This window comes from Ursus americanus, chromosome 15 (genome assembly GCF_024610735.1).
Source record: "Ursus americanus isolate L20-20 chromosome 15, mUrsAme1.1.p, whole genome shotgun sequence".
Classification (NCBI taxonomy): domain Eukaryota; kingdom Metazoa; phylum Chordata; class Mammalia; order Carnivora; family Ursidae; genus Ursus; species Ursus americanus.
In genome coordinates this window covers 20,957,779-20,970,264 of record NC_142141.1, presented here as the reverse complement: position 1 = coordinate 20,970,264, position 12,486 = coordinate 20,957,779, and the positions used below count along the sequence as shown (strand labels likewise).

Genomic DNA, 12,486 nt, shown 5'->3' with positions numbered 1-12,486 from the left:
TTCCCATTTAGGGCATGCAGGTGGTGATCCTACATGAAAGGTCCAATGAGACATCCTACGGGAAAGCTGTGTCTAAACTATAAAGTACAGTGCACACGTAAGGGAGGGGTGACAAGAATGGTTACTAAGCAGCTGTTCTTACCCTTCTGTCCATCTGTCCTCTTCTGTCCCTCTCACAGAGCACCTGAAGAAGCCACTTGAGGACTACATGGCCCTTTTCCCCAGTGTGAGGATTCTTCGAACCAAGAAACGGGAAGGGCTGATAAGGACGCGGATGCTGGGGGCCTCGGCGGCAACCGGGGATGTCATCACATTCTTAGACTCGCACTGTGAAGCCAATGTCAACTGGCTTCCCCCCTTGCTTGGTAAGGGACCCTCCCAAGGCTAGGTAGGCCCCAGCCTTCTGCAGGGATCATCCACACGGGTTCCCTTGACTGCTTGAGATGCAGCCAGCCAACATCAGGTGCCCCGAGGGACTCAGAAGTGCTCAAAGAAACCTTGAAAATCCACTCAAGCCCTGTCCTTCATTTTACAGAGAAGGAAGCCAAGAGGGGGAGGTGACTTGCCCAAAGTCCTACAGCACACTAATATCTACTTACATGATTTTCTGTGTTTTCAAGTTTACTTCAAGTTTTATTGGAAAGCAAGCCAAGGCTGTCTACTGGTAGGAGCCAAACTGTGGAGGGACATTATCCTAGCAACTTAGAATAGTTAACATTCACTGCACTGCTACTGAGCCAGGAAAGTTGTAAGTGTTATCTCCAGTCCTCCCAAAACCATGCCAGGTCAGAAGTGTCCCCATTTTATAGTAGAAGAAATTGAGTTTCAGAGATACTGAGTGACTCAATATTGTTCCCTTGGGCCGTAAGTGTCAAAGTCACCATCTATCTGGCCCCAAAGTCTGTCCACTCACAACACCACACTGCCTTCCCTGAACTCCTTTCCTCCCTGGAGAGTTTCTGACAGCTATCAGGAAAGGGCTGTGGACAGGGCAGCATGATCTGGCAGCCATTCACCATAACCTTGCAGACAGAAGAGTGACATGAGGATTGGATTGTGGGCGGTGAGGTGCCTCATAGCTGGCTGAGGAAGCAGGTCTGAGTTCTGCGGAGCTCAGATTCGTTGAAGCCGGTGAGCTGGTGCTAACAGGTGGACGTCGAGGAAATGGTCCATTGAAACTGGGAATCAGGTGAGGGACAGGGATGGAGGCAGATCAGAGAAGAGTTGTCAATCTAGAGAGAAAAGGAACTCCTCACACATGGGTGGGTATTCTCGCCATAACAGAAAGCTGGGGAGAAAAGGGGACTGAAGTTTAGGGCCAACTTGAGCCTGCGTCAGAATCATCTGAAAGACTCATGAAAACACAGACTCCTGGAGCCCACCCCAGAGTTTCTGACTGAGGAGATCTAGGGGTAGGGCCTGAGAAGCTGCATTTCTAACCAGCTCCCAGGCGGTCCCAGTGCTTCTGGTCCAGGGACCACATTTTGAGGAGCACTGGTCAGGCCACCAAGCAGAGGTGAGAACAGAAAGCAAAACCCACACAGTTTAATGGGATAATCCAGCAAATCTGTTTTCTGACACAGATCAGCATGGAACCTCAGTATTAGATTATATGCTTCTGACCCAAGGGTCCAGGATCCCACTGGATTAGGAAAAGGATATAACACAGATTTTCTGGTCAACTGTTTATGTAACGAAGCCAAGAGGTCTCTGCATCTGCCTCTCATTACTGAAAGAGAAAAAGGAAAAGAAAGAAAAAAGCCTCACCATAAATCACCGAATTTATGGAGCTGAAGGAACAACCCATTTGTCGGGTCATCCAGTGACTCATAAAGAGAATGAAGTGGTGGGGCACGAAGCTGAGCTGGGAGCCTAAATAGCCCTTAACTCTGTTTCTATGGAAATATATGAGGGTAATTTTCATAATCTGCAGAATACATGGAAGAAACATGGTCCCTCTTTTTTATTTTCTGTTTTTCTGATAGAAATGTGAACGGGTGGTGTAGATGTGAAAGTCTGTCCCTGTTCATAGGAGCAGCTGACAGAGCACATCAGGGCTTTTGTCTCGAAACTCACTGCCTTCTGTGGCGAGGAGACATTCCTAAGCCTGAGAAGGACTCAGCCCCCAGAGGAAAGCCACTGTTGATCCTCATTTCCACCACCATCACCATCATCATCATGGATCTGCTAGTCCCTTAGCTTTTTAGGACACAGCCGCATTTGAATTTGACAGTTACGGGGTAAAGCAGACAGGCCAGGCATTATTATCCACGTACAACAAATGAGAAAACTAAAACACCAGGAGAACGAGGGAGATGCTCAGCTTCTGAGCTTCTTTCAGCAAGCCTGGTCACAGACAGTGTCGGCGGCGTGCGGTTGTGCAAGAGGCTGGGCTGCGCATCTTGGCCCCACTGTCCCATTCGGTCTTCATGGGGACCCCACAAGACTAGTGCTCTCTTCCTCCGTTTTGTTGGCAGGGAAACCAAGGTCCAGAGGCATCAGATAACCTTCATCAAAGTTCTACTGCTCATAGGTGACAACACCAGGGTCTGGACCTGGGCATTCTGTCCCCCAGTGAGTGTAGCACCCTGGAACACTCTATCTGATGCTGCCCCTTGACCCCCCACCTCCCACAATCAGCCAGCCTCCAGCAGAGCTCTGTGTCCTGGGCCCAGAGCCTCCATAGAAGTGAAATCTCCTGTGTGGCCATGAATAATTGGGGGGGGGAAGCGCTTCTCTAGATCTGTCCTTGGAGAAGTTTCTTCGACTTCATTAAGCATCCCTAGGGAGCCCGCTCACCAGGCAGACCCAAGCTCCACCCCCAGAGATTCTGATTCGGTGCAGCTGGGGCAGGGGCAGCCCTGGTGTGTTTGTAAACACACTGTGGGTGCCTTGGCACTGGCGGCTCAGAGAACACACTGCCCAAAGCAGCATTTCTCAAGCTGTTTTGACCCTGTGCCACAGTTAAACATTGGACATCTCAATCCAGTACACAAACACACACCCATGTAGTAGGACTGCAACACATTTCCTGAAGAAGTACTTTTTCTTATCACTTGGAATGCACCCTGACATTCAGTAGTCTTTTTTGGTTCATTACACACACACACACACACAAACACACAATTTCATGACCCACCTATGGATTGTGTCTTGCAGCTTAGAAAAAGGCAAAAATGCTGCTTTCTCTCCTAGAAGAAAATTCTGTTTGTTTAGTCTATCCCTCTTCAGTAGTTGTGACTGTTGGAAGAAGTGAGCTGAACTCTCTCGCAGGGAGGGCCATTTGGTCACTAACTATAGCTAGGAAGTTTTGAGGAGCTGTCAGGGGCAAGTACCGGGATGCCTGGCTACTTTGGGCCTCGAGTCAAGGTTAGGATCTGGAATGTGTAGCCTGACAGGGCCAGGACAGGAGCCTTCCCAGAAGGAAATGAGCCTCTTTCCACAACAGTGCTGACCATTACAGGCAACTGTGCCGAGCCTCCAACCATCACAGTGTCCGATACTCATAGCAACCTGGGACACAGAGCCTCTTCTCCCAGTTTCACGAAGAACACTGGGGCTGAGACATGATTTATGTAGCTCACAGGTAGCAGAGCTGGGACGGGAGCCCTGGCCCATCTTGCTTACCTGCGCTCTCCCTTCCTCTTGGGATTCCCAAACTCAAGTGTTCAGAGAATTCACTCAGGGAACACGTTAAAAATGTGAGTCAGCTGCACAACAGGGTCATGCACTTAGCTGTTCGCCCCGTCCTGCCTCCCTAACGGGCATCTCTTGACTTTTTCAGACCGCATCGCTCGGAACCGCAAGACCATCGTGTGCCCAATGATTGACGTAATTGACCACGATGACTTTCGGTATGAAACACAGGCAGGGGATGCCATGCGGGGCGCCTTTGACTGGGAGATGTACTATAAGCGGATCCCAATTCCTCCAGAACTGCAGAAAGCTGACCCCAGCGACCCATTTGAGTAAGTACGAGCTACCCAGGCTGGTCCCAGGGGCCGGCCCAGTGACCCCCCCCAACACACCCAACTCAGGATCACCCCCTCCAGGGCTAACATCCCCAAGCAGAAGCACAGCCCCTCCTAGCTTGTCACAGAGCCTCAGCTCAGGGGCCTCCCAGCTGGCCACGTCTTCTTTGTCCACATCTGTGGTTGGCCAGACTGCCTGTGGCAGGGCGGGGAGGTGGCGAGGGGTTGTGAGCACAGTGGCTCTGTCCCTCCAGCCTAGTGCACAGTCGTAATCACCATCAGCAGCACCAGCACCGCCACCATGTGCTGACCCCTTGCTAAATGCCAAGCACAGTGCTGAGCACCACGTGCAGATCCTTTTTAACCCCCCACAACCACATGTAGTCAGAATTATTATCCATATTTTCCAAGTGGGGACACCAAGGCTCCAGGAAGTGAGGCAGCTTTTCCAGGTCACACAGCTCAGAAGCAGGTAAAGGCCAGATGCATATGCAGGTCTGTCTGCCTCCAGGGCGGTTTTCCCATCATTCAGTTATATCCTCTCGGAAAGATCAGGGAAATATTAGGGAAATAATAGCTTGTCCCACGGTAGAAGTTTGGGAGTGTGTGGAGTGGACCCATAACATCCTAGAAGGGGAAAGCCAGGGGCCCTACAGGTAATGGACGCCAACCCCTTGCAAATGGGGAGACTGAGGCCCCAGGATGAGGGGGGGCGCTGACTTCTACAGTGAGTTAGTGGCCAGGCCAGAATTAAAACCAGGGCCTCTCTGGTGCCCATCCTGTGCTGTCCTGTGGGCCACTCTGGCTCCCCTGCTGGAAAGACCTTTGGGTACAGCCAGCTTCCTGCTGTCTTAGTTTCCTAATTATAAATTATCACAAATTTACTGGCTTATTAAAACAACACATATTTATTCTCTTCAATTTGTGGAGGTCAGACGTCTGAAAAGGGGTTGTACTGAGCTAAAGTCGCTGTGTTGGCAGGGCTGTGTCCCCTTTGGAGGCTCTAGGGAGGAATCCATTTGCTTGCACTAGTTTCTCAAGGGTGCCCACGTTCTTTGGCTCATGGCTCCTTTCTCCATCTTCAAGGCTAGCAGCGTAATATCTCCAAGTCTCCCTCTCTTTTCCCCATGCCTTCCCCTCCTCTTCTACTCCCACCCCTCCCCTTCGCTCCCTCTCCCTCGTGCTCCTTCTCCCTCCCCCATCTGTCCTTCATCATCAAATCCCCTTCTCTCACTCTGACCTTCCTGCATCCTTTCACGTATGAAGACCCCTGTGGTTGCACTGGGACCACTCGGACAATCTCCCCATCTCAGATCCTTCATTAATTATATTTGCAGAATCCCTTTGCAAAGATGACATATGCCCAGGTTCCAGGAATTAGGCATTGGCTACTTTGGGGGGCCGTTATCCTGTCTACTACAGCTGCCTAAGCATAGTTTAACCCCAGTGAGCCCCAGCTTCCCTGCACCTCACGCTCCCCATCTGAGAAAGGGATCTGTTGGCAGCTTGGTCATCTTCATGGGTACAGGGAACACCAGAGTTCCTGAGGGGAGCCCCTAATGCTGTGGGCCAAGGGAGGGCTCAGAGGGAGAAAGAAGCAAGCTTGTCTGGGGAAATAAAAGGTGGCTGGGAGATGGAGCAGTGTGAGCTGAGAGCATGGGTGGAGCTCCATGCCTCTTGAGCAAGTCGGACATTTGTGTTCTTCTCCTGACCTCTGTGTCCTAAACGCGGCCAACCACTACTATTGGAACCTAAGACCACATCATGCAGTCAGCACCCCCCACACGCCCGAGGCAACCCCAGTTGCCCTGAGTTCTCAGAGAGTAATACTACTGAGAGGAGTACCTAACATCTGACCTGGGCTGGCAGAGCAGTCACAGGGGACATGACTTGACCACACACGGTCCTTACCAGGGCACACTGGGGGGGTGGGTACGGTTCTCCACCTTTGCTGATGCAGACCCTGTGGCTCAGAGGGATTGTGAGACTTGCCCAACATGACACATAGCAGAAGTTGAGGTCGGAATGGGCTACTCCAGAAAACAGACTTTTCTGGGTAACCAGAACCCCTTTTGGTTTGAATCAGTACTGTAAGCTGACTTGTGGGCCCTACATTTGTAATGTGCATAAGGATGGGTCTCGCACATTCATCTTCTCATTGCAGGATGAGGAAAAGGTAAGTCCAGGTCATGCTGCTGCTCGGTGGCAGAGGCCCCACTGGTTTCCTCCAGGGCCTCTCTCCCTTGCCTCATCTGGCTATGGAAGGGGCCGGCCCGCCCTAGAGCAGTGGCTCTCAACCTGGCTGCACATCAGCATTACCTGGGGAGTTCGTCAAAACAAACAAACAAAACCCACCAGGCCGCCCCCGCCCCCGAGACCAGTTACACCAGAGTCTGGGCTGGGATTCAGGTATCCGTGTTCCTTAAAGCTCCCAGGGGATGCTAATGTGTGGCCACGGTTGAGAGCCACTGGCCTGGATGCTTCCTGAGGGACCCTCCATCGATTATATCCTCTGATTCTTTCCAGAGTATCTTTTCTGTACTGTATTTGAACAAAACCCAGGGAGAAGCCACTAGAAAAATCCTGGTCATTTTCTGCACACCTCTCCACGGTGCCAGCAAGCGGGCAGTCTGCAGGCACAGGGCAGTAGAATGAAGTTTGAAGGGCACGGGCTTTGGTGGCAGACCCCCACTGGAACCACAGCTTATCCACGGACTCAGTGCATGCCCTTGAGCGGAATATGTAGCATTTCTGAATTTCAGATTTCTCCATCCGAAAAGGGGGCTAGGAACAGAGCTCTGTGAGAGCTGGAGAGATGTCGGTAAAGTGAATGGTAGACGCTAGACACTCAGAATTGTTGTTATTATTATTGCTGAACACAGCAGAAAATAGACTGGGCCGGAGGAGAGGCCTCCCTCTGGAGGCAAGCCTTGAGCATCCAAAACGCCTTAAGGCTAATATCCTCCCGGTTCCACAGCAGCTCCTCGGCTCTTGCCACTGGCTTCCACCCAGGCTCGTTTCCGTGTGCAGAGTCTCGGGTTTGATTTCCCTTGAAGCACGGGCTCAGAAACACTCCCTGCCCCTTCAAGCAGGGTATTTGCATCTCCAGGCAAAAAACCCAAACCCCACAACCTTCATAAGACAGAGGAAAGTTGATACTAGACACCTTATTTTTCATAATACTGGGTACTTTCAGAAATAGAACAGCAACGCAAGCCAGGAAACACAGCTATACATTCATTGTGTAGATGGGAGACCAGCTCAGAGTTACATCAGCACCGTCCAGTAGAAACATAATGTGAGCCACGTAAGTACTTGTAAATTTCCTAGTGGCCACATAAAAAAGGTAAAGAGAAGTAGCTAAGATTCATTTTTGTAATATACTCTGTGTAACCCAGTATACCTAAAATCGTCTCATTTTAACATGTAACCAACACTTTGAAATTATTTTTTTAAAGATTTTTTTTAAGTCATCTCACACCCAGCGTGGGGCTCAAACTTTCAACCCCAAGGTCAAGAGTTGCATGCCTACCAACTGAGCCAGCCAGGTGCCCCTGAAATTATTAATGAGGCCTTTTCTATTCTTTTTTTCACACTAAGTCTTGGAAATCCCGGGTGTATCTTTACACTTCCAACACATCTCAGTTCAGAGTAGCCACATTCCAGAGGTTCAGTGGCACATGTGGCCGTGGCTGCTGTACCAGGAGACACAGGGTTAAATGGTTAAACACTTCGTCTCAGATCACACCAAAGGTAAAGCAGAGAGGAAGCTGGAGGGATGCCTTCCCCATCCCTGATCCCCTGTCCTGTTCACGCATCACCTGCCTCTCGATTGCTCATGCCTGACAGGAGGAATTGTTCTGTGGCCCTGAGGGGTGTGAGCTCCGGCAAAGATTAGAGATTCAAAACCTGCTTAGTAGCTGTGAAGCCTTGAGCAAGTTACCTGTCTGTGCTCTGGTTTCTACATGTGTCAGTGAGGCGATAAGGATGAGGCCCATCTCATGAGGTCAACGCAAGGAGTGGTCATCTTTTTAAAAAATTAGTGCAGGCAAGCACCTGCCGCGTTTGAGCCCTCAGTGAATATTCAAGGGGATCTTCCTTTAAAGGAGTCCCTTCGATGCTGTCAAGGTTCATCTGCTACAGGAAGCTTGGGAGGGCTGTGGGTTAGCTACGTTCTTTTTAAATCAGCCCAATTTCCATGAGCTTGCAGTTCCCAAGGCCAGGAGGTGGCGTGGAGTTGGCTGCTGGAATGTTATTTGAGAGATCTTCCCTCAACCAATATGGGTGGCCCCTCTCAGGTGCCAGCCCTGTGTGAGGCACCGTGGGGACACAGGCAGGCTGCAGCATGGCATCCCCATTGGGCTTGGCACGATGCCAGGCTGACGTCTTGTTGCCCACAGTGCCCCCAATTTATCATCTCTGTGCACTTGCTCCTGGGGGTTTCCCCTGTGGGGTTCCTTCCTCTGCCCTCATTTCCCACTTGTCAAAACCCACCTCGAACTTCCCCCCCAAGCACCCTTTCTTGACTCTTGCCCCAGCCTCCCTCCTTGCCTTCAAACCCTGGAGGCAGACACTCCCTCCTTTCGTGTTCCTGTAGTGCTGTCTGCACCTGCCAGAGGCCCTTGTTACCCGCCCCCCCCCCCCGCTGTCTTCTGGATCCTTCTGTCCTGAGGTGGCTGCCCTCCCACACTAGTATCCCCTGAAGTCCAGGCCAAATCTGATTTACCTCCACATTCTCCCAGCATCCATGGCTCAGCTGGCACTCAGCGACTAGAGTAATGAGACAGTGAATGTGTGGAGTTAATCGTATCCCAGTTTAACAGAAAGAACAGAGAGTGTATCTTCTTCTGCACACTCTCAGCAGAACAGATGTCCAGTGCTGGGCTGACTGAGTGAGAATCAGCCAAGGAGCCTGTTTGAAAACACATATTCCTAGGCTCTGTCCCCTAGGAACTGCTTCATAGGTCTGGGGTAGGGCCCAGCAAGCTGTGTTTTGTCTTCTAAGAGATTCCACAGCCCAGACAGGCTTGGAGGAACCTGATTCAGACCATTTAACCCGTGGGAGGACCAGTGAGGCACTGCCAATGCAGCTGCAAGGCACGCGTTCCTGTGATTTCCTCTCACAAGTAACGGTTGAAAGGAGCTTTGGATCGGTTTGGTTAAAATGTAGCATTTAAGAAGGGAAGTTCTGGCCAAGACTGAAGACAGCCTGGGTCCTCCCTTGGAGGGGCCTTGGATTCCCCGCTAGACACGTGGGCCATGCTCATGGGGCAGCGTGCAGCACCACCCCCAGGGGAACGGCAGTGTTGCCTCGCACTCAGAGCACGCGGCCACAGCGTTTGGTCTTCACACAGCACTCTTCTTCCCTGGCAGGTCTCCCGTGATGGCCGGTGGACTGTTCGCTGTGGACCGGAAATGGTTCTGGGAGCTGGGCGGGTACGATCCAGGCCTGGAGATCTGGGGAGGGGAGCAGTATGAAATCTCATTCAAGGTGAGCCAGCTTCTTGGAAGCCCCCTTCTCCCCCTTCTTGCCACACCCCCTTGGCACCTGTCCTGAGCCTGGAAAGACTGAACCCTAAGGTTCTGCAGCTCCTGTTGCTCAGGTGAAGAAGTCAGGGGCTGTGGGCCACTCCTTGTTGCGTGCGATCACGGATGTGGGGTGTCTCCTCAGGCTGCTGAAGACTGGCCTTACCCACAGCTCTTATATCATCTGCTTCTTAGGATGGCAGCGTTAGGATAAGACAGGTCTCCCTTGCAGTAAAGATGGTGCCGTGTCTCCCAGTGAGATGCCCAGCAACCCAGCAGCAGGGAAGAGAAACCAGGACAAGCAGGATACACAGGCCTAGGGGAGGGCTGTGCTCCGGGGAGGGCCCTTGGCCTCCCAGATTTCTAGGTAGCCTGAGTGCTTCCTGGCCACCCCTCTCAGGTTTCCTCTTTGTATCCACCACTGCTGGAGTTTGCCATAGAGACCAGTGGTCGAGAACTCAAGTTGTGGCCTCAGGAAAGTGTGGGTTCAAATCCCACCTCCACTTCTCAGGAGCTTGGTGATTTGGGACAAGTTTAATTAGCTTTCTTTCCTTGTGTGAAATAAGAGAGTAATGATACTACCTACCTTACAGAGCTATTGTGAAGATTGAATGAGGTAATATCTTAGAAGTGCTTAACATGCAACCTGGGGACACAACCAGCAATTAATAATTGGTAAAATTTATTAAAGATCCAGTGAAGGGGCACCTGGGTGGCTCAGTCGGTTAAGCATCTGACCCTTGGTTTCGGCTCAGGTCATGATCCCAGGGTCCAGCGATCAAGCCCCGCACCTGGCTCTGTGCTCAGCAGAGTCTGCTTGAGATTCCTGCCCCTTCCCTCCCCTCTCCCCCTTCCCCTACCGCTCCCTCCCCCACTCCCTTGCATGAGGCAGACATGCACACTATCTTTAAAAAAAGAAAAAAGTGAATAAATCTTTACACCAGCATCCCATGTGCTGTAGAAGCTTCGACAATGGTAGTAGGGAAATGGTGGTTGCTAGTTAGCCACCCAAACTTCTGGGGCCACTTTCTCCCCTTCACTAGTGGGATTCCATATTGAGTCAGGTGAAGAAGAGAGGCTTTGTCCCTCTGAGGGGAAGTGGGCCAGGACCTGCTTCTAATATCCCCGGGACCCCTGGGAGGACATAACCCCACCCATGAGGGATGGTCATTTGCTGGGAATACACAACCCTGATGCCTCCCCCCCCCAACTTCGGCACCAACTTTTTATGCAAGGGACCATCGTCTCACACAGTGATTGAGACTTCGGTGCTGGGGTCGCGTCCCAGTGCTGCCACTTCCGGCCAGCTATGTGATCTTGGGTAAGGAAGGCTCACCTTGCCGAACCTCAGTTTCTGCTCCCACAAAATGAGCTTCATGATAGTTGGATCCTCACGGGGTCGTTCGGAGGATTAGATGCGCCCATGCCGGCTGGGTTCTTCTCAACAACATCCCGAAGATGGTTTTCATATTGACATCATTACTGTCACTGTGCACACCACTGGTTGAGCTGTTCAGAACTGGGGATTGTAAACCCTTGATTAGCAAGAAGACAACCACCTGGAATTCTACCACAACTTTATTTTGGTTTGAAGGGCAAGCTGTGTCGGTTTTACCTCTGGAGTTCTGAAGCTGTCTCCCATAAGGGGACCAGCCCCTAAACTAACTAACACTCATGTCCAGGGGTGATATTCGAAGTATTTAACGGGGATGAGGGCCCAGGCCCCAACCAGTCAGAGCGGACCCCAGCTGCAAACAAGTTCTAGATTTCAGCCCTGCTCAGAGCTGACGGGACACTGTGCCAAGCCCTTCACACGGGCTGGCTTATTTAATCCTCCCAGCATCCCTAGCAGAGGGATGTCTTCATTATACCCATTTCACAGGGAGGCAAGTGGGGCTCAGACCACTTGAGGTGTCTGAGCCACACACAGGTGGGGTAATGGAACCAGCACCTGGCCCCAGGTGTCCTTGACTGCAGAGCCCACACTCAGACCTGCCACGTTTCCTAGGCCTCTGTAGGAACAGGAGAGGGAGAGAAGGACACTTGAGAGGAAAACGAGCCTGAGAAGTCGGCTGCAGTGTCTCCCCCGTCTTCTGTGTTTGCCTCCTCCTGGGTTGTTCTTCATTCACTGGGATATTCTGCAGCCTCTCAGTGAAGTGAATTACTGACAGGTTAAGTGAGAAATAGCAAATAGGTTTCCTCTCGCAGCCAACTCTGATCTGCTCAGGGATAGGGGCTACCCAGCACTGTGGTGCTGTGTATTCTGAAGCTGCATCCGAGCTAATCAGAAAAAGCAGTGATTGATTAGTGATGTCTGCCATGGGTGCTGGTCTGGCAAGTGATGGCACACATGTCATTTTTTTGAGATCCCTAGCCCATGCAGTCTAGGTTTCCAAATGTCACATCCTTATGGGTACAGTGAAATCACACACAGGGAATCAAGAGAGTTTTAACCTCACAGTTCCTCAATCCAGCAATCAAACAAACTTGATTTATGAAGTTTTCTACCAAGTGTGTACCCAGAAATGGGCACGCCTGTGTTCTGAGTGCTCGCCAGAATGGCAACGCCAGTAGGGCAGGAATGTGTGTGTGTTTCACTCACTGCTGTGTCCCAGGTACCTAAAGGGTTGCCTGACATGGAGAAGGCACTGAATAAATCTGTGTTGGTGTGTCACGCAAAGCAGGTGCGCCACTGGCCAGAAACCAGCCTCCATGGTCACGAAGTCCCCTTTGAGAAACGCCCTCTCTGGAGGATAGCGAAAGGAGAAGCCTTTGCACAAAGGAATTCCTAAACCCAAAATGATTTCATTCTGTGTGTTTCAAAGACCCATCTAATGATGCTCATCAGGCAATTACAGCAGAACAAATGGCATTTTTCTCCACACAGTTTATTTACAAAAGACTCGGTAATGAAGCCATATTGGAAGTCGCACATCCGGGAGGGGGAAGGAGGCTGGCTCCTGTTTCATTTGATCCAATTCATGTGCTT

The 12,486-nt window shown here is 51.2% G+C and overlaps 1 protein-coding gene across 2 annotated transcripts in view; it reads left to right on the top strand.

The window, feature by feature from the left end:
* GALNT10 (polypeptide N-acetylgalactosaminyltransferase 10) overlaps positions 1–12,486 on the top strand; it is a 212,798-nt gene that overhangs the window by 171,038 nt on the left and 29,274 nt on the right. For both annotated transcript variants that reach the window (XM_045791964.2, XM_045791966.2), the window contains exons 5-7: positions 180–365; positions 3,785–3,968; positions 9,345–9,462. In XM_045791964.2, the coding sequence (XP_045647920.1) occupies positions 180–365; positions 3,785–3,968; positions 9,345–9,462 (488 nt within the window). The remainder of the gene's footprint in view (positions 1–179; positions 366–3,784; positions 3,969–9,344; positions 9,463–12,486) is intronic.